At 40.6% G+C, this 22,786-nt stretch overlaps 1 protein-coding gene across 3 annotated transcripts in view; it reads right to left on the reverse strand.

The window, feature by feature from the left end:
• LOC134563455 (tripartite motif-containing protein 2-like) overlaps window positions 1-22,786 on the reverse strand; it is a 94,807-nt gene that overhangs the window by 29,169 nt on the left and 42,852 nt on the right. The window contains exons 1-5 of one of the 3 annotated variants that reach the window (XM_063421376.1): window positions 18,630-18,802; window positions 14,887-15,124; window positions 8,347-8,498; window positions 7,489-7,669; window positions 3,772-4,495 (exon numbers count right to left, since the gene is read on the reverse strand). In XM_063421376.1, coding sequence (XP_063277446.1) covers window positions 3,772-4,495; window positions 7,489-7,669; window positions 8,347-8,498; window positions 14,887-15,124; window positions 18,630-18,763 — 1,429 coding nt within the window. In that variant the 5' untranslated portion in view covers window positions 18,764-18,802. Of the gene's footprint in view, window positions 1-3,771; window positions 4,496-7,488; window positions 7,670-8,346; window positions 8,499-14,886; window positions 15,125-18,629; window positions 18,812-22,786 lie in introns of those variants that run through there. The other 2 variants (XM_063421375.1, XM_063421374.1) reach the window with 2 other exon arrangements.

The following is a 22,786-nucleotide window of genomic DNA, read 5'->3' on the forward strand; positions in this document are numbered from 1 at the left end:
CCTGCTGTTCTGATCTACTGCAGGGAGCAAAGGAGGAAAAGACAGGTATTTTACTGCAAGCTGCCGGGGATTGGGAGAAAACAGGAGAGATTTCAAAAGGAGAAGACTGAACAGAGTTATTAGGAAACAGATCAGTGGCCTGTGGAATATCTCCTTTTACACAATTTTTGTATACAGATAACATTGAGATTTGTTTTAGCCCTATCTAATTCCTTCTGGTATTACTGAGCATAACCTGCACAAACCAATTAATTTAGCTTTCAACAAAGTGTGCATTTTCTGCTCAAGAGAATTCTAGCATCCCATAAAATGCTTCACAATTTCAATCTTTTACTCTTGAGCAATAGATGTCATACTGAGTCTCACCGAAAAGAAGAAAAAATAATCTAAAAGCCCATTAACAATGACAGGAGATGTTAAAAATAACATCATGTAGCTGTAATAAGAATCTGCTCTTTAGGTCCTGGGAATCTGAACAAACGTGTATAATGTATATTTTTGATGCTCATAGTAAGAGGAGTTTTCTGCTTTCCAAGTCTTACTAATATGAATAATAATCCCCCTGCTTGCTAACCTAGATTCCCCAGCTTCCTAAAACACAAAGAAAAAACATGTCAGTGCCTCCAGCAGGAAGGGAATAATTTCAGAAAGACAAAATCAAACTGCAAAAATATTACAGATTATTGGGAAGACTTAATAGGTTGTGAGTGGCCATAACCTGTTGTGTAGGTACCCTTTCTTTTCTTTCTACAGCACTTCAAATAATTCTTCTTGGACTCTCCTATGTGGTACAGAAAAAACAAAAAAGGGTAAAACTAAACAGCGTGGAAAGGTCTATATACATACTGCATAGACAGGCATCATAATAATCTCAAGTTTTAAAATCAGTCAGTCTGTTGGTTGAAGGCACACTGTAACCTTTAGAGAGGAATGAATAATTCAGTAGGAACTCTGTCAGATATGCCCACACACTGTTGGTAGTGAAGATAGACTGATTTGTGTTAATTTGCTTCACACAGCATCTGCCCCTAAGAGCTTGGCCAAGACCACCTCCAAGCCCTACTCGTGCAGCAGAGCCCCTGTCACCACAGAAAGGTATGCACAAACCTAGGAGTAAGTGCAAATCAGAGGTTATTTGCTGCCACAGCAGTCAAACCTCAAATAACAAGAGTCAAATCCAGGCCAGGTCTCTGTCATCAGCACATCGTAACTACGTTGGGGACTTTGCCAGCAATGTGGTATCAAGAGTTCTTCCCTCCCTGTCCAATACAGGTATGGCTGCAATGCAATGCAGGCCTGGCAAAATGCCACACTGACCATCACAACCCCACAGAGTTCACAAGGAGCATCAGAGGGATTTGAGCTAATAAACTGGAAAAGGAAATTCTATTTTCCCATTACTAGGCATTCCTATTTCTACAGCAGGGAGGCTGGACCAGATGACCCAGTGTGGTCCCTTCCAAACTTCTTTCTTTTGTGATTCTGTGAAACACCTGATCAAGAACCCCTTTGCTCCCTCTAAGCCTGCTTTTTAAACTGCACTAAAGCTATTATTACAAAGACCTCGTTTGTGAGTTTGTATGTGGAGTAAAGTCACAGTAAGGCTCCTATTTGCTTTCAGCATTGATAACAGACCAGAAGATGACATTCACACCTAGTGAGGAGGCTGACAGAAGTTCTCTTAAAGGCATTTTTTTACACATTAATCTACCAGCTAAACTTAGATGCTCAGTTACATGACTGAACAGACAACTAAACAGTCTGAGGAAAAAGAAAATTGGAAAATTTAACTTTCTAGCAGAGGGCCAAGTCTCCATCAGGCTGTATCTGATGCCAATTCCAAATATAAATAAATGAAGAGAAAAAAGCAGTTAAAGTGGGAAATACCACCACTACTGCTAAAAGGTGTCAAAGAACCCAGTCATGAAAAGTGCGAGAAGGGAAAAAATACCAAGGCACACAGCGCAGCATGGCAGAGCTTGAACACAAGATGGGGTCCTGGACAGAACAGCTGATGACAACCATGTCTCTTAACCCTTCTTTGAAGAACATGGAAGAGATTTACCAGGGAAGGTGGAAGTGGCTGACACTGTGAACACCCCTCACCTCTGCTCAGCATGAGTCTAAGGCACAAAAGCAGGGTAATGAAAGAAAGACTTCCCTCTCACTTTAGTGCTTCCTACCAGTTGTAGAGGTAGCAAAACCATTGGGCAACAATTATTTTTTAGATATCATAAGAACATTCTTGTTTGCATCTGTATAGACTAAGGACATGCTGTGCAGATCTGCATGGACACATTCTTTGAGATTAGACATGTTTAAAAAAATAATAAGTTGAGGATATAAATTATTGAGAAAGAAAAAGAGGATGCAGAAAATACTCCGCTCTTGTAAATAAATTATATGAATGTATGAATGTGTAGTCAATAATTTGACCTTGGAATGTCTGAAGAGAACCACATGCCATTTTAAAAGCCACAAAGAACACAGAATTGGCAGAAGATACAATGCACCCCATGAACAAAATGCACTAATGTTGTATTAATGCTATCTCTTGTTAATACTAGCAGGAGAACGATACCCTGCTAGCAGCTGATCAATTTACTTGTGCATAAAAGCCCATACATCAGCATACATACAATAGCACACTCCATAGACTTGGATGCCCAGAGGAATATTACAGTGTGATTCTCCAACACAGCTGTACAAGCTTCTGGAAGGCCAAATAGAAGATTTATCTTGCCCAGTTTAAAATAAAGATCCAGATTTGGCCAGGGCCATTGGAGGAATTCAACAATGGGTTCAAAACAGAGAAACACAATTGTGTTGGAGAACAGTTATAAACTTTACATTACCTCATTAACAAATGAACCAAACCGTAACTTTTTAAAATGAGCTGAAACTGGAAGTAAATTAATTCCATGAAGGCAATCCTTGTGAAAATGTCAGAAGTTTTATCTGTCTCAATAATTTTGCATATTTTGGAGGAGTGTAAAATCTTGGAGCATTACAGCTGTAACCTTTCAAACAATGCATACATAAGCCCACAGAAACCCAGAGGAACATCTCTATGTAGGGTCATTCTATGAAATAAGTGGCTGAAAACTGAACAAGAAATATTACTCTCCGCTCTGTTTTTTCTATAAAATAGTGATCTATATATCCCAAATGTGGACACTCCAAGAGATTTGATGGAGAAAAAGCTCTGAGACATGCATAGCTCTTGTTCTAATGAAATACATCTTCCTGTTTTGAGTGGTGAAGAAGGGGAGAAGGCAGAACTCAGCAATAAAGCACATGGTCATGGTTGCATCACAACAGAACTAAAAGGCTCTGCACTTCTGGGAAAACATTTAAGACTTCTAGAGTTTATGGTGTGTTGGAAAGAGTAGTTAAAAAAAAAAACAAACAACCACTTAAACAAACAACACCACTACTAACAAAAGCCAAACCATACCACTATTTGGTACTCAAGCCAGAAACTGCTCACTAGAAGCAAGGGATACAGAAGCAGAAATTACAAGCTGAAATTACTTTAATCCATACCAAAAGCTTTTTAATATGAATATTAACAATTTAAAATATCCCAAATCAAATGTATCCATTTCTTAACCAAAATCCCAATTAAAGATTTGCTGCAAACAAAAGTCGAGGCCTAATGGTATTATCAGGTTGCTTTACTTACAGCTTTAGCTTTACAATAGCTAAACTTTTTCATTCAGTTTCCCTAAACTATTTTTAAGTATGTCAACAGGCAGCCAAGTCACCTACCTATTCTGAAGATCAAATCATCTTCAATGGGATTCTCTTTTCTTTTGCCAGTGCTGTACATGCTCGCAGGTCTTTTCACAGCTTTCTGCTTCACATGACCACTGCCTGGAGATTTAACATGTCTCTTAACCCCTTCAGTGGTAGGAGACACATCTGCTGACCTGACCACTTTAAGTTTGAATGGGCTACCCTTGATATGCTGATCATAAAGTCTCAGTGACAAAGTGAAGTCCCCTTCTTTCTGAACAGTATACAAAAATTCGTAGGTGCCGTTTTTGTTGTCGAGTATTTCTCCATCCGCTACACTCCCATCAGGTGTGCTCAGTTCAGCAGTGAGGTAAGCATTCCCAGATTTACAGAGCTCCCCATCTTTGTCCTTGGTTGTGATGGTTATGGACATGGGCTGTCCAATCACTGTCTGCCTCAGTCCCTCACCGGTGGCAACTGTTTCAGAGGCAACAGCGTTGGTAGTTAAAATAGTCCCCAGGTTGTGAATGGACTTCTTCAGGCCTTCTGTTTCCACTATAAAGTCCAACTGATCATTTTCACGGGGCTGCAGCGGGAAGTCCTGCTCAGCCAGTTCATTCAGCTTGTCACTCATCTGCTTCTTCACCAGCAGCACTTCAGTTTCAGTGCCATGGGTGAGGGCTTGGGCCGTAAAGTTGCTGCAGCTTTTAATGCTTTCCTGTCCTTCTAGTAAAGTATCCAGCTGCGTCTGGAGGACCTGTGTGCATTACCAAACACCAGATTAGCATCATGTTACAAGACCTATTCCAGGAAGATGTAGCATCTAAAGGTCTTTGTAGGAACCAAATTTATAATGTCTTATTTTAGAGTTTAATTTAAACATTCATTTTAGAAGAAGTAGCACACTGATCGCCAACCTGTATTTGGAATACAATGCTGCAACACACACAAAAAAAAATACCCTGGTTTGGGGATTCAAGACTTTACAGACTCACTCTCAATAGATTGAATTATTGCCCCACCTGTCTTGTTTTGTTTGGTTTTGGGCGGTTTGTTTTGGTTGGGTTTTTTTCTGTTTTGAGTTTTTGTTGTTGTTGTTTGGTTTGGGGTTTTTTTGAACAAAAACCCAGTAACAAATGCAGGAGTTTGAACCCTGCCCCATCCAACTCTCAGGAGTCACAGTTAATGAGACAGCTATTGGAACTGAGTTGTGTTCACAGATGCAGAGATATTTTGGAGTCATGAGGTCCATTAATAAGAGAGGCTACAAGAAGCTTTTTGATACTGTTTCTTCAGAGTCAAGGGAATCTGTGGGTTACTCCTCTATGGAGATGGACAAGGTGACCTCAAGACCTGGATACACATCCATCCTGAGGAAAAGTGGAATTGCTGAACTAAATAAGTGAAGAAAGGAAAAATCTCCTTAGCAAAAAGTAAATTGATTCCTCACTTTCAGCAGGCAGGAAAGCAAAATATATAGAATGGGTTGTGGATGGTGGAAAGAGTTGGATTAAGTAGCCAGAAATGTTGGTGGGCATCGAGTAGCCACTCCATATTTAAGACTATGAAAGAGCTTCTATTATAGGGTAAGTTTTGGCCCTCAGTCTAAAATCCTTTAAACAGTATTGATCTCAAAATTGCTAGGTGTGGGCTGGGAACAGGGCTAATTTTTTTTTTTTTAACCAATTTTGCAATGAATTGGAAAAAGGATCCCTGAATTATAACAACCTAGCAGAGACATTCATGAGAGTCAAGAAAACATTGCATCTGCCCCCCACAATCTCCACTGATAAAATCCCCAAACAAAGGTACCCAGTCACACACTTTGTGTGCTTCTCCTACATAGAAGAATTAGGGCACAGACATGACTGTGGATTAGAGAAGTTATTTTGTTGACCATCACTGTAAATATTTTTGAAACATTTTAGTTGATGTAAAGTAAACTTAAAGACTGGATGTATTTAGTGCTATGAAATACTCTTTCCTTGCTGAAACACACAATGCAATGACACTGAATTCTAAAGGCATTTTTTTCTGAATTTTCCAAAGCTTTAAGCTTTTCATCCACTGGAGAAAATCCAGCCTCATGTGTTACTGATATGGGAAAGTGATAACAACACAAAATCTTTTGCAATTCAAACAGAATGAACAAATTTCATGACATCTGCTTTTCTAGGCACACAAATTTCTCAGGATGCAATACAAGGCATTTCTAATCTGTTTGGTCTTTATTCAGAGACATAAGTAGTTAAAGAGAGAGCATAGCAAATAAGGTCCCAGGATGACAAAACCTCATATGCTTCAGATAACAGGCCACAAACTAAAAGAAAGACAATTTGCAGCTATGCTTTAAAATCAACACTTTCCTAAGGCAGTTTTCTTTCATTACAAAAATGGAAAATATTAAAATCTAACATAAATAATATTTAAAATGCACATAGAGTATTTTACATCTTACACTCTTTCAATCCATTGGACAAACTGAACTGCCAACTTTTTTTTTAGTAAAGTGTAGTCCTTTCATTTTTTCATTTTCTAAAAGTATATGATCAGAATGATTGTATTTTTCAGGGCTACTAGGCATTCAAAAGTAAAATCCAATTTCAGTTGGGTTTTTTTATACAAACAGGGTAGATGCCTCTTTTACTGCTTATGTACAACTTCATAAAAATGTGATTCTCTAATACCTACAGTTATTAAATTATTTTAAATCTCTTTAAACAACAATAAGATAATTTAATATCATATTCTGTGTAGACTTTGTACACAAACAGAATATATTTGCTTGCTATGGAAGTAAGTGTGACATCTTGAATATATTGTGACATCGTGAATACATTTAGATGAACCTGGGATCTAAATCCAAATTATTGATGCTCAAACTTCTGTAAGCTGCTGCTTAGCTCTGGAGATGACTAAATTCTGTGCCCCAATGGTTTTGGGCTCCCTATGTTCCTAGAATTATGTATCTTGTGCATACGTTAGAATTCCTCCATTTCCACAGGCTCAGCAGTTCGGCGCCTTTCTAATGATGTTTTCAAGCCTGCTCTACATCCAGGAATGCAGCATTCCTCCACTTCAGACATCTGGAGAAACTCAAGCTGCTCAATAATGGCATTCTTGAAACTCCAGTTATTGATGGTATTTTCTTTTAAAGGCAACTTTCAGTGAGAAATCTTTCTTTATAAAGCAAAGAACTGATGCCTAGGAAATTAAGGACTAAATTCTTTCATTTTCCCGATTTAGACCTAATAATCCTCAACAAAATCTCTACCCACCAGGCTACAGGCTTTGCTTTGTAAAAGTACAGGTTTCTGTTTTCTTCCTCCGAAGCTTGGTCTACAATATAGGGGGAAAACCCTCAGAATCAATCATCCAGATAGGAAGTAAAAGAGTGAATACACTCTTTTTTTTCCCCCCTAAGAAAGTGAGATGTCCCTCCAATATTTTTGTATTCCAACAGGCAACATCTAACATGAAATATGTTACCAAGCACTGGAATGGAAAACAGTGATTTGAAGCAAAACAGATAGCTTTACTCAGTTCTTCAGGATAAATTGTTTGGCCTGTTTCTTCATGCTCATCTTAAAAGGCTGGGCACCCACAAGTGAGGCTCTGCAGCATCTGATTTCAGGAAAACAAAGTTCTCTGGATCTCAGACAAGATTTGTCAAACTGGTGTCCTGCATCATTTGTAAAAACTGGCTGATTAAATTAACAGCTTTTCATTGAAACAAAACATGCATCTTACTTTGTGTTTAAGGCCATAATTCACTTCCAGCTCCATGAGCAGCACGCTCTTTCGCACATTTAAAGTTTTCTGGAGTTCGTCAAAAGTGGAATGAATGTCATCTACAATGCTAGCCTTTTGGTTGGTTAACTGGTGTATGATTTCAGATATAAAATGAAGTGCTGAGTCAATCTCTGGAAGCCTGGGGGAGGAATTAAATTACAGAGGTTGCTGTTTCAAAAGTCATTAAACACTGGCCCTCGCCCTGGTATCTTTTGATTGAACCCTCTCATCAGCAGGCTGTCTTTAAATTTAGTAATTTCCCAGGAGTAAGTTCATTCCTTTTATAACCACACAGTGGGCCTGGTCTGATAAAATAAGGCTAAGCCACAGTCCTCCCCTGTGCAAATCCATTAGACTTTAGGCATTACCAACAATGAGGCCTTGGATCCTCTGTCCTTTATGCTGTATATCTACTCAAGAAGATAACTAGATTTATCCCACTTTTTCTTTTTTTTTAAGCCATTTTCCCACCATAGTGTTTGTACCAGTCTTTTTAACACCCAGCATTATTTATTTAGCTATCATTAAATTCATGATTGGACAGTAGTTTCCTCCTAGCATTTTATGCCCCTTCTTTGGACGACACTTGCATTTCTAATGGCCTCTGTTTTGTGAAAGACATAAGAATCTTTTGCTCTTTTTGCTAACCCCTCAGTACATCCCACTCAATGGATTTTTTGTCCTTATGTTAGCCTCACTATCCCCGTTTCCTAGGTAAATACCCATGGCACCAGCACATTAAAACATCTACCCCAGTCAGCACAGGAAGCCGGTGAAAAAAATGAAAATGGAAAATAGTCAGTGGAGTCTCCAAACCTTTTGTTGACAGCATCCAATTGGACTTGGAGGGAAGCCTTGTGTTGCTCCACCACATCCTTGAGTGGTACCGTGGGATGCTCTGCGTGTTCCCCCTCTGTGCATTCCCAGCACATGGCTGTCTCACAGGACTGGCAGTAAAACTCCATCACCTGGAAAAGTGCACCAATCTACACTCAAACATGGCAGCAGTAACATAACTCAAAGCGCATCTTACTGAGTCTTAAACTCATTTATTAGCTAAGCTCTGAGACAAAGCTTCTGTTTTCTTATGCACCAATGCGGAATATATTCATGAAGGGAAAGAAACAGAGAAGTGCTGTGCCCAAAATCATATATTAGTCAAAATAATGCACATATATGCAAATTCGGCATGAGACTTTCTTTTACAGCTAGGAATTCCTTAGGCACAAAGCATTTTAGGCGTATTAAAAAGGATATAAGGAAGTTTGTAGTATATGCTTCAAAGCAAGACATTGGCAGCTCTTTTGCATTCAGAGCATAGCATCAGAATCTTTAATAATTCAGCTGATGCTTCTGTCACTCAGAAATCTTGCACAAAGATGGTTGTGCTGGAGTTGTTGGTTGATGAGATGGTTGTGTAGAACCAGCTGTTTTCAGGTGAGCAGAGGGATTTGTAACAGCACTGTGCAAAAAAACTGGCTGTTCCGAGGCATCTTGAGAATTAAGGAGGGGGAAGCAAGAACCATGATTTGCACGTGGCTGTTAGTATTAACAGGGATTTTCCTCTGATAAGCTCCTTTCCATCTTATTTCCATTCTTCCCTCCTATCTCAATTCACAAGACACGAGATTCACATGCGGTGGGGGTTTAGTCATTTGTCAGCCACTCGTGTAAGCTGAGAAAATTTAAAAGTTGATCCAAATAACCTGTGTAACATCAAATAAATCAGCAATGGGAAAAAAAGTAGGCCTTCTAAACAATGTCAACCTTCATGAACACTACTCCTGCCACTGTGAATTTAGCAGTCTTGTTTAGATCCTCCGAGGCCTGATAGTTACTTTGGCAGGCACTGTGATGTGATGCATTCTTACAGTGCATAGAGGAAATCAGTTAAACGGAGTTTAGGATGTAAGTTCTTTTCAAAGGCTTCAAAAGTCTGCAATCAGAAGCAGCCAAAATGAAGAATATTTTATTAGGAAACTCTGAAATCTTCTTATATGGTCAAAAAAAAAAATCATTTCTTTTGCATGAGCGTCCAAAATTCATCCTTCTACTTCTTAATAATTTAATGCTTAGGTTCAAGATATTTCAACAAGCCCTTTATTTATTCAGTACTTTTATCTTTGGATACAGTGATTAGAATAATTTAGTATTTCTGTTTTCTACTGACCACCCCATAATAAACATCATAATATCTGCAGCCACATATATAAGAAAGGAAACATCTCATTGGCATAAAGGTTTCTCAGTCTAAACAACTTCCTTCCTCTTTATTCAAACATCAGGGAAACACAGAAGCTCAAATTATAATAGTAAACAGATCATAAAGACCTAATGTGTATCTCTATATAGAAATAGTTGTCTTTGCCTCAAATTCAAAATGTTTTGAGATAAGCAGCTTTCATTTCCCACTATAATTTTTGTATTGTGCATAGATGAAGAAGGAAAACCTAATGACAATACAATTCAGGGTTCAACTGTCTAGATAGGCTGATTTCCTAAGATTTTTTTTCTAGCATCTCTTAATCAGGCAAGACTAATTTCTAACTACAGACAGACAAATATTACTGGCATTTCATCTCTCCCCTCCATGCCCAACATGGGCATCACATTTTGTGACACTCTGTCTTGGGTTGTAATATCTAACTTAAAATGTGTATTCTATTTGCCATCTGTTGAAACCAGTTGAGGAGGTGTTTTTCTCTTGTATAACTAATTCCTCATAACTCTGGGGTGGAGGGGGCAGGTGCCTTCTGTTAATGGGCCAGCTGTTAAAACCAGGGGAACAATGTTCCTTATCTCTTCCCCGACTTATCCTCCCTCCAGAGGGATATCTGCTGTTAATGAGCCATTAAGGCTCACCACATGACTGATAAAATGAAATCATTCCATTGTGAGATGCTCCACCCAGTGGGAGGAGCCAAGCATTCCTACCTGGATAAAACTTGAGATTCAGAACAGCAGAGCATCCTCTTTTTCACTGGATTCTTAGAGGAAGACCAGACTCATCCCACCGCCATTGAACCTGTCTACAAGATTATCTCTACTCCAACAGAACCACATCTGTCATCATCTCTACTCCAACAGAACCACATCTGTCACTCCAGGAAGACTTATTTGGACTGCTTCCAACACCCTGGCCGACAGGGTGTCAGGTTGTATTCCTGACTCCGTAAGGGTTTTCTAGGACGTTTGTTTGCTTGCTTGTTTTTTGTATTACTGCATTTGCATTTTTTAATATTCCTGGTAAAGAACTGTTACTCCTATTCCCATATTTTTTGCCTGAAAGCTCCTAATTGCAAAATTATAATAATCTGGAGGGAGGGGTTTTTACATTCTCCATTCCAAGGGAAACTCCAGTTTTTCCCTGACAGATACCTGTCTTTCCAAACCAAGACACACTCTCGGAAAATTTTTCATTATGACAGGTTTGCCTTACAAAACATCTCAGAAAATCACATTTGCCTCTCTTTCCCAAATTCAAGAGAGATCTTGGGCAGGATATACTGTAGCATCCAGCACTGGCTTCAGCTGTATTTCCCCCAAATTCAACAAGAACATTCCCATCAGCTGTAATGAACTGTGAAATAATACCCACTGATTCTGAAATCCCATCCACTAATTCCCACTTTAAACCAGATTAGCATATTTCAACACGATGTAACTAGAGACCCATGTGCATGTTCACTATTATAATTCAACTGAATTTACAGAAACTTTTAAAATTGCATAATCAAGGATGCAAGTATTTTTGAACTGGATTTCAGACACACTAATTCCAGTCCTTCAAAGTTCAGGTCTTGAGGAAAAAGCTCTCTCCAATCATAATCCCCTCTTCGCTAAAATCACATTTGAAAATCACATTGCTTATCCTCTGCTTTCTATTTGTTTGAATAAGAAGAGCAGTCTACAGAAAAAGGATGAGTCAGCTGTTTGCCATTCACCTTCCTCATGTCACATACATATGCTTAATTCCTCTGTTCCACGGTTAGTGTACACCTTAGCTTTGTATGCTTTGGCTTTCAGAAGAATGTAAGTTTGAATTACCTCAGGGCACCTCTGAGATACCTGATAAAATTTAGAAGGTGGGTTTTTCTCCCTCCCTAGTCACAGCTTTTGCCTAACCCACAGATTACACTTTAATGTGATACAAGAGTAAGTGACATGGTGGGAAGTACAGAGGTGAGGAGAAAAAACAAGGGTTTAAAAGGTAAGATATGAAGTCACTTAATCACAATATCAAGGATAGGTGATTTTTTATTTTTCTAAGAGAAGCATACAGGCAGTAAGCAACACCTCCACAAGCTCAGGAAGTGTTTTGTAAGCAAGATCTTATGCCTGTCAAGTTGCCAAGCTATGCTATGATCTTTTGAGAAAAAGCTAGTCAGAGATAAGGCATTATCTCTTGTTAAGTGTTTAATTTAATACTATGTATCCTCTCTTGTTACACTCTAGAGGCAGAAAATACATTGCCCCACCTTCTTTATTGTAAAAATGTGCTCCTCCACTCTGAGCTGGTTTTCAGTTCAAATTCAAACAAAACCCAGGTATAGACATTTCAGAGGCTACACCACTCATTACATACAAAGGAGTTAGAATTTCACAGCCTTCCTTGCCCTGGCTTCTGTACCTGCCCCTAAATTATTGTAGATCAATGTCTCCAGTCCAGAATACTTTTATACACAAGAACTGCAGGTGTTTCGCAGCTGAGAATAAAGCCAATCTTATTTTATTGTGTAGGTAGAAGATAAGAATCTTCCAGTAGGTTTGAAAGTTCTATATGTGCCCTATTACCCTGATTTAACAAGAACATTCACTTGTGCTCCATGTTGGGTCAAAATGAGAAAGTATTTTTTTATAGTTCAGGCACAGGTAACCACCTTTTGTATTAAGATACTACAAACTAAGTTTCATTCTTCATAAGAACACACAGAACAAAGATGCTACAACAGAGGATGGGAGGATGTGCACAGAGGAAATAAACATACACACATGGAAAATATGAGTGATGGGAATAGGGGGCCAACTGGGAAGGGAAAGTATCTAATCTACATGGCCTGAGGAAGGCCAAGTTACACAGAGACAGGCAAGCAAATGAGAAAGTATCTCTGCATCAGTTTCTATCTCATTTTAATCAGAGAGGTTTAAGTTCAGGATGGCTGAAATTATTGAAAAAACTTGTTTAAACAGAAACTTATTTCCAAGCTAATATGAAGAAAAATGGTAATATTTACAAGAAATATATTTGATGCAAATAGTAAAAATACAGTGGGTCTGACCCTACCTCAAGCAATATGTAAAAATTAATGGAGGGTGGATTTAGTGCAGAATGACTGCAGGTTCTATAAAGGTATTCTCCTCCAGCTGCCAGCTCAATCCTTTTTCACTTCCTGAAGCCCCTAGTAAAGTCACTAGCAGCCAGGCACTTAGAATCACAGAATACCCTGAGCTGGAAGGGACCTACAAGGATCATCAAAGTCCAACTACTGGCCCTGCCAAGGATCAACACTGTGTGCCTAAACTAAAAGCATTGTCCAAATGCTTCTTGAACTCTGGCAGGCTTGGTGCTGTGACTGCATCTCTGGGAAGCACATTCCAGGAAAGATGTTTTGGATTAAGGTTTTTTAGGTATTGCCTAATATCTAACCTACTTGCCACACACTGCTCTTGTGTCCTGAACCTATGAAGCCAGCACAATCCCATTTCCTCAGTGAGGCCTAAGGTGCCCAGCACCTTGCCCTGTGCACCCTTGCAGCCAGACCCACCTGGCCAGCCTCAAGCAGCTCTCTCCAAATCTTACCTCAGCTCCTCCCATCACAAGGACTAATGTGTGTGCTTAGCTTTTCATTTCTTAACTTCACAAAGCTTTAGATTGGAGTCATCCTCAGGCTATCCCCAACCCTCACAGATACTGAAATGAGAGGATGTTCCTATCACACACTACTCAGCATCCTAAATGACATGCTATGTTTCAAGGCAAGCCAAGTAGGTTTAGGGGACTTACAAATGCACCTTTCCCTATAAGGGAGCTCTCAGAAAGGTATAAGGTGGCATATTTTTGATTGTGGACAAGCCAGGTTTTTTAAACATACCTAAAGAATAATCAGCTGATAATTTTAAATACAAAATAAGTAACACCTTAATTTTGACCTTTTTCTGCATTTCACAATCAAGTGGCTCCTATCAGAATGGCTGTGTCAGAAAACAGAGTCATTTTAAAGAGAACAAATAAAATGCAAACAAAAACTAGGAATGCATTAATCAGTAACCACTATACACACGTAGGTATAGTACACATTAAAAAAGTTACACCAGTTATTCATTAATCAGTGTCCAACATCAGTTCTACAAGTTCACCTTATTCCAACAGAAAAGGAACAGAGCTATTCCTCCATTACAGTAATCATTACCTATCAGCTGAATTACTCCCATACAACCAGTGTACCTACACTGAGTATCAAATAAAACAGTCCCCAGAAAGTTGTCTTAAACTACTGACATATGTTTCTTGGCTTGCACAGAAGCACAACATTCAGTTTACAACACAGCATGGCTGAGTCTTGCAGTCTCTACTTACATGTTTGCATAAGCTTAGCTATGAGTCAGGAACTCATATGCCTATCATGAAGTTGCACAGGTTAACACTGAAAATTGTGTAGTAAGCAGAGTTAGAGGTGTTATTGCAGTAATCTGTGAATATTAACTCAGCTGGGGGTACTTACCAAAGAATATACTGATATGATTTGAGGATGTGTATGGGAACATGCTAGGTAAACAGAGTAAGTAGAGGGAAAAAACAAAGCAGCCTCCAATAACTTATACAAAACACTGCAGGTAAACAGAAGCTCTCTGTTTCTAGCCTGTGCTGATCCAAAGCATCCTAAGCTAGGACTCACTTTTATTTGGCTCTATGTTAATATGTTCACATACCTTTTGGTACTGCCCCAGTGTGCAGGTCAGTTAAACTCATAAGGTCCTTGTCACATATTGCCAGAAAAACATACAGGTACACAACAGCTGATGCTACAAGCACAAGGGCTAAAGAAACCCAACCCAAAGAAGTAAAGGCACAAGGTTTAGTACTTGAAGGACAATAATTCTGACCAAATGTGCCAAAAGACAGCATCATCCCAGATGATTGGTAAGATAAAATAATATTCTGACTACTTCACTACTCCACTAAGAGCATTTGAGTTAGTTTGAAGAAACGTTTGTCTTTTGCTGGTATATTATAAAATCAAAGAAATAGTGTGGTTCCACTTCCCTGCTTTCTCTTTAGAAAAAGACATCCATGAAATCCAGACAAGTCAGCACATACCAATGCCTGTACATAGCACAGGAGGCCATCTCACTTACATTTCCATCATGATTGGGGCAGGAGAGCGGTTTGCCTGCAGCAGCAGCAGTGACAGTCTCCAAGATGGAGGACTCCTCAATGATGTTGTGTGGCGTTCGCTGCAGGACATCCATCAGGTTGGTAATAAAGAAGTTGTTCTGGAGTGCAGAAACCCCCTTCTCTGGCAGAATGGAGGTCTGGCGGCACACAGGGCAAGAAAGGGTTAAGCTATGGGCTGGAATGTAATTCTGTAAACACCTATGGGGAAGGAAGGTAGAAAGAGAAAGAAAGGAAAAGTATCATCAAAGAAGGAAAAGAAAAACCCTTTCATCAGTTAAAGAGATAGTTTGAAATAGTGCTACCCTTACTTATAAAAGGAAAAGTACAACAAACAGGCTTCTGAAGCAAAAGTGGTTATGGGGAATTTTTTTTAACATCTTTTTTTTACTCTGCCACATGAAAAAAAGGTTCAGTAAGCATACATCATTAAAAGAGTTATATGCCTTTTTTTGAGACATTTGTGCAGTTGATCATGCTTTCAGATGGCTGCAGATCTACTGTATCCGTCTCACAGGACAGTAAAAATTTTAAACTATCAGTTAAAGTGATAGACTGGCAGACATGAACTTGTATCCAGTATTTGAGTCTGTGCCTTTAACAGACTAACCGGTGCTTGACCCTTGTCTTTCCAACAGAATCTTCTTTAATAACTTGTATTTCTGGGTTTAGTGTTCCAGAGGTAAAACATGGTCCCAATGAAACCAAAGGAAATTTCGTCATTTATTTCAATTTGGAAAATTATTTGGCTGCTAGCCAAAATCAACAGACATCTCTTTATGAGAAAGGGAACTACTTACTAGGTTATCACAGTTGATGTTAAGGGGAGTTTTGGAGGAAATTTTTGCTTGTGTTTGATTGGGAGGGCAGGGTTGGCATTTTTAAGAAAAAATAAATTTCACAGAGTATAAACCTGACACAAAAGTTCAGCAATCAACAATATGCACAATATGCAGCAGGCTGGCCTAGGTAAGACTTAATGCCACTTTTGGCCTTGGAAATGAAGTAAAGACCTGGCTGGGCGTGTGTCTTGGTTTGAAAGACAGCTATCTGCTAGGAAGGGGGCAGGACCTCCCTAGAGATGGAGAATTCAAATCCCCTCCCTCCAAATTATTCCAATTAAAAAAATTAAAGGAGCTTTCAGACAGAGGTATGGGGATAGGAATAACAGTTCTTTACTAGTATATATGTCAAAATAACAAACAAACAACAACTACAGCATTAATAATAAACAGAACCAGGAACCTTGAGGGCTTTCTTTCACAAAAAGCCCAGGGCAGTTTGATCTCAGTGCCCCTGCAGGACTCCGAGAGGCCAAGCTGAAAGGGTGGAAAGTCCTGGGCTGGTGGATGAGATCGGGAGCTCTGCGCTGGTAGCTGGAATGGCAGGGGGTGTCCCGGCAGGGCTGGGCAGTGCAGGGCTACAGAGTAGCAGGAAAGCCTCAAAGCTCCGAAGAAGCAGCGGCAGTGGGGGCAGGGCTGGAGAAAATGAGCTCAGGATTCCTGGGTACACGAGCAGATGACGGTAGATTTCCCAGGACGAGGCAGAGTGATGGCCGTGAACTCTTCCTGCAGTGAGGGGCAGCTTGACTGTCTTCCTCGATGCTGAGAGCAAGAGTGAGCCCCCCTCCCCCAGCTCTGTCTTTTTACCTTTCCCAAAGCTCGCTTATCTCTCCCCTCTGAGGGACACTCCCAGAGACTCAAAAACAATAGGTGTAGCCTTGTGCTGCCATGTCCTTCAACTACTCCCTTTGTTCTGGCTAAGTACTGTCGTTAAGGTTTCTTAGAAACTTATGGGAAAAAATTCTGTAAGTGACAAAGAGGCAACTCTAACCCCCAACAATGTGCAACATATAGTTGCATGCAATATGACATATTCAGTGTGGTCCTGTAAGCAGAAGGTTTGCAGAGTGCAGTTCTTAAGGGGAGCAGTGCTACACCCAATTCCTCATGGGATGCCAACTGAGACAAAGTGTGACCTCACACAGCTCCACAGCTCTTATTTTTTTCCAAGGGCTTTGGTTGCCCCACTCTTCATCTTCCCCTGGCAGTCCTCCTCCTGACCCCCAAATGAAGGCTCCATGAAAGGAGAGCTTAGGCTTTGCACATCAGCACTACACTTGAATAGTTCTTCCAATATCTCTCCATAACAAGATCAGCCTAAGAGGATTACAGTGAAAACCAGAAGCTAACCCTAGGTCTCACACATGAGCAAAAGTCAGGAAACTTAACACATGATGGTGAAAATCTTGTCTCACTGATTTCAGTAAGTTTCAGTTCTGCCTTTTTAATGCTGGGATTTCCTATTCTTCTACAAAAGACCAGTTCATCTGACACAGGCAGAGATCAAGAATTTTTCTTTCACCCTGTGCAAAGTTAGAGATTCACACCACAATTCTTGCTAAGAGGTGGAGATCTCCTAAATTAAATAAGTGTTCACACTACATACCATTTATAAATTCTCCTGCCATTCAATATACAATCCAGAGTTGCATCCCATCATCAAATTAAGAACTCTAACCACTAATTCTTCAGCTAACTTTTCTGCAGGTGCTGTATTTTCTCCACAATTTGATGGATAATGCAACATTAAAGTATCATAATGCATATTCAGTTCTTTCAGGCAAATACAGTAAAAGGTGGGTTGCTGGTTTATCACATCTCTTTCCAGAGAGTTTTCCCACTTCAGTCAACTAAACTGCAGAATAATGAAGACATTTAATCTCAGGTTATTAATAATGTATATATCATGTCTTGTTGCAGCCATGAGGCCTAGTAGGCCTCTCTGGTGGTCAGTCGCCTAAAGGCACAGAAATGCCTAGTCATGGTGACTAGGCCAAATAACCCCTCTTCCGCGCTCGGACCCACTCTTATCTCCCTGTAAGACAATAGGTCACTTTCTACCCCGACTCACACCATTGGACCATCTCTCAAAACCTCAGTACCCTATAAAAACCCCACCTTTTTCCCCAGCTCAGTAGAAGAGCTGTCCCTGAAACCCTTCACAGAGGATGCCAATAAAGACTCATCTGTGGTACTTCATACAGCGTTTCTCCTCTCTCTCCCTGCGTCTGCCAAGGCACCTTAGCAAGCTTATGAGCTGAGAATCACTGCAAAAGAGCTGATCACTGCTAAGAGCTGTATATCACTATAACTAAGCTTGCTAAGTATTGCCTGTGCCTGGGAGCTTTGCCGGAGTTTCTTGGGCAGGAGGTACGTAAGTGTACCCCCCATCCAGGAACAACCAAGGCAGCCAAGACCGACTGAAGCTACCGGAAGAAAAACAAAAATGTCTAACCCTTGGATATTAAAGGATGGGATAATTACTTATTGGCTTAGTAAATCAACAAAGAATTTTTTTTATTGTTTCTAATTATATGATAATCAGAATAAATTTGAGGTCCAAATTCTGGCTATCATCACCTTTCACACTGTAGTAACCGTATTCATTAGTTTAATTGGATTTACTTTTTGTTTACTCATGCATAAAGGGAATGTATTCCAAATATGCCACTGCTGTCTCTTCTTCCTGCCTGCCATAAATGTGTTTTTCTACATCCCTGCCTCTCCAGCCTTCCCAGTCTTTATCATGCCTTAACACAACATTTACAAGTAAGGGGAAAAGTCCCTGTCCACTAAAGGATGCCTTGTCCTGTGCTTGCAGCACAGCACACATCCTGAGTTACCAGCATGAGGAAAGGACTTACCTCTCACAGAAAGTGTGCAGGCAGGGAAGTACTTTGGGGTTCTTGTAATGGTCCAGGCATATGCTGCAAATCAGAAACTGCTTGTCAATCTGACGGACCACAGGACTTGGGATGTTGGAGCCTTCACTGGCCATCCTAGACCACTGACATATGGGTCCTGTTCCCTTCTACCCTGCACACTGCTGGAGGGAGGTGGGGAAAAGAAGAAAAGAAGAAAAACAGCTTATAAACTCCATGAAATAACAAAATCATTGACTAATGCACTCATGTTTTATCTTTATGCAGGAATTCATATTTCCATATAAAACCAAAACAAGAAAGAATTAAACTTCTAAAATGGTTTATCACTGATGAGAGCCAGGGAAACAGTCAGCAACATCTACAACACCTCTGTCTGAGCATTCTGGAAAAGCATGCTGCCTCTGGAATGAAAGAGTTATGGGACTGTCTGGTTTTAAAGAAAACCCACGATAGAAACATTCTCGTGCCAATAGGCTCATCCAGTGCTAACAAACATTGGATTTCTTACATCTACAGTACTGCTGGCAAAATGCTCAAACTGGAACTGCACCAGCCAGTCAAATGGTTGCATCACAGACAGAATCTGAAAATGGTTCACCTAACAATTCTTTTTTCTCTTGTCTGTGCTGGTATTGCCAAAAATATGGTACATTTTGACTCCAGGAAGCCCCCAAGAAGGAAGTTCCAGAACCAGGCAGCCCCTGGAAAGGGAATGCTCAAATTCTGCATCATCAATACGGATGAGGTAAGCAAAATGAAAATCCTCATGATACAAGAAACAGAGAAAAAAAGAGGCAACTGATAGCCACTGAGAATCAGCAATGGTAGGGTGAAGGATACATGAAGTGCATCCAAATAATAAATGCAAGAAAAATGTCATTCTAGGCAGAACTAGTAGTAAGAATCATGTTTCTAGGACTGAGGATTCTTCACAGTCCAGCATATAAAGCATGAAATAAAAGGCTAAGAAAAAAAGTCTACTAACTGTTAGAATTAAAATTGCAGGTTAAAGAGATGGCAGCAGGCTTGGAACGCCTCCTGTCCTGGAACAAGGCACAGGGAGAGAAAAATGTAGGTCCTTTTCAGCTGGAGATACAGATTATAGGCAACAGAATAAAATGTGAAAAGAGAAGACAGGAGGAAAAGAAAGAAAGCAACCATAGAAAAAAGTAAACTTCCTGATAAAATAGTTTAGGAAAACCCAGCAAGCAGAGTCCCTGGCAGGGTGGACCAGCAGGAACTCCTCTCCATCAGTGTTTCTAGCAGACTGAAGTGCTGGGAGGCGCAGGTGCGACTGTCGCAGCACTGAGTTCTACCAGACCTCCTGCCCCCACAGCGGAACCGGACTCTTCTCTGTGAGCTGCAAGCCCAGTTGGGCTGCTTCTCTGCAGGTACACTCCTGAGGAGTCTAACTTGTTCCTAAACAATTTCTAACCCTTTTTAGTCACCCATTTCAGACAATTTGAGATCTAGATTGAGGGCAGTTCAGGCTTTCCAAGAAAGAAACAACAAGCCCTCTGCTGATCATGCTCAAAGGTCGTTCAATTCCAGAATGATTTGCGTGACCTGTGTAGCATTTTATTGCTAGTGTTACATTAGGTCTTCTTCCTGTGCTTGAATGAATGGCAAACTAGTCTGTCAGAGTTGAACCAGTGCTGCTCTTCCTGAGCTGTGTACTTACCCATACCGGTATATTTTACTTACTACACTGAGCAAGGGGCTATTTCTAGGATAATGACAGTGATTATGGATCATAAGTCAGCTGTGCTGGCTTCCCTGAAAACAGGTTCCTTGGGCATTGTCTCTGTGTTTGTAAATACAGCAGCATAAAGTTATTCACGGTTCAAATACCCAAGAACAGTAACTGATATTTAATTTGATGGAAAACACTCATGGCAGGCCCTTTTGTTTCCTTTTTTCCAAGGAAGGGGAAACCACAATGATAAAAATTGCTGTAATAGTCATAAAATATCATGTTTTTTCAAGACCCAAAAATGCATGATTTCAGGATTGATAATATTTGCATGTCTTTTCCATCTTTTTAAATTTATTTTTTAAATTTCTTTTCCCATAGTTAGATAAAATGTGAGTATTATGTAAACACAAATTATTTTTTCCTATTTAAATACCATAAATCACGCTGAATAAAGCTTAGGAGATCAATTAGCAAACCATGTGTCCCAGGGTGACTTTATGATGCTTGTATCCCCAATTGTCTGTTCTGTTTGTGCTGTATATTGAGTTCTGTGCCTTTAAGACTGGCTCTGAGAGCAAAGCAAGGAAAGAAGAAGTGCCAAGTTTGTTTTGAAAACAGTTCTCCTCCTGTACATTCCTCTCTGGACTGTGTTTGTCTGAAGCACAGACCGGTGCCTGTGACAGAGATCTTTTTTTGCTTTTTAGTTAGTTTAGCTAGCTAGGGCAGAGAAGTTCCCTGGACTGTTTTTATATTTTTTTTTGTTTTGTTTTTTTTTTTTTTTCCCTTTTTCTTGGGACTCTTTGAATCTGCTCTGGACTGAAAATGCCAGAGGAGCACTGAGGGTTCACACCTGCAGCCCACTGGGCCTGGACCTCCAGAGGGACTGGGACTGATAAAAAACTGAGTGAGCTGAGCTACCCACGGCAAGGATTTTCTCAGGTTTACCATCTCTGTTTGGAGCAGTGAGAGGTTTTATTATTTCATATTATTCATTCTTTATGCTTGTGGGCATTTTGTTTGTTAAATAAATAGGTTTTTTACACTTTTCTCCAAGTTCTTTTCCCAGATCGGCTGGGGGGAGGTGTGGGCCTGACATTGGTCTGAATTTAGGCTTCAGGCTCTGCTACTGTCTGTGTGAAAGGCAGGCGAACAACTTTCTCATGTTAGCCTGAGAAATCTTAAAGAGGAATTCAAACAAACCTTGGGAAGTGAGAAACTATCTGCAGGTGGTGTTTTTCCAACATGTTTACTGGAAAGAAATATTTACAAAAGAGTGTAGACGCTGAATAACCAATCATGTTCTTTGTACCGAACTACTCTATAAAAGTAGAATTTAGAAGAATAAACCTTGCTCTCATCTTTACCATCATGGAGAGTCATGTTGTTATTTCTGTGCCGTCCGAAAACCATAGCAACATCTGGTGACCCGACGTTTTCGAAGAAGTTCAGCGCAGCCAGGACTGATTCATGCAGCAAAGCTTGAAAATTCTACCTGCCTCCTCAGAGAGGTAAGCAAAGTATCTCCACGTTTTTTCTAAAGAATGCTGGTCCTACTGACCATGGAAAAAGATCAATCCTGCCAAAAGACAGCAGGTCGGACGGCACCCAGCACAGCTGGACTTTAATTTCTAGAAAAGACAGCCGGGCAGAGGTTCCAGAAAAACCTGGGGAACCCCTCTCCTGAGAGAGGACAGCTTGTGCCTTTCCTGACAAGAGCAGCTGGAATTCTTCGCTGCCGACAGCTTGCCCAGCGCTCCCCTGACCTCTTTCGGTTCTGTCTGGCCGAGATCAAAGCGAGCGTCTGTAAGCCTCTCCCGGCCGGCAGAGACGGCACTTCCTTGGCTTTTCCTTCTCCTTTCTTCATACCACGGATGGCTGGCAGTGGTTCCTGCGCTATCATCCACTGCGACTAGTCTGTACCGTGACTTTAAAAGATGCTAGCCCGTCCAAGATACAGCTGGTCAGATTCCGACCCGGAGTGTGACACAACGATCCTTTCCTTGTCGGCGTGGCCCAGCATCTGGCCTGCGGACGGGACCGGGATCGAAAACCTTTGATCCCTCTGTATCCTTCTGTGTGTTCAGGGCGAAAAGTTCACTTTATGAGTGTTTTATGCTTTTAACGTTACCTGTGCTTGTTTTTATGATTGCCTGTGTGAGTTTAGGGCTTGTCTTTCTTTGTGTCTCTGTATTTTAACTTTGTTCTTTCCCTTGTGCGGGAGTGGGGGGTGCGGTGAGACAGGCATGGCAGCACGGATGCGATCTCCCTGCCTTCTCTCTCTCTCGCTCGGTTTTTCTCCCGCCCTGCTCCAGGGCGCTGCAGCGGCTGCAAAATCTCTCTCTCTCTCGTTTTTCCGTACTCGGTTTTCCCCCCTCCCCACAGGCGCGCGGGTCGGGCGGGCGCGCAGATCCCTTCCCCGCGCGGTGCCGCTGAGACGGGC

This window comes from Prinia subflava, chromosome W, assembly GCF_021018805.1.
Source record: "Prinia subflava isolate CZ2003 ecotype Zambia chromosome W, Cam_Psub_1.2, whole genome shotgun sequence".
Taxonomy (NCBI): domain Eukaryota; kingdom Metazoa; phylum Chordata; class Aves; order Passeriformes; family Cisticolidae; genus Prinia; species Prinia subflava.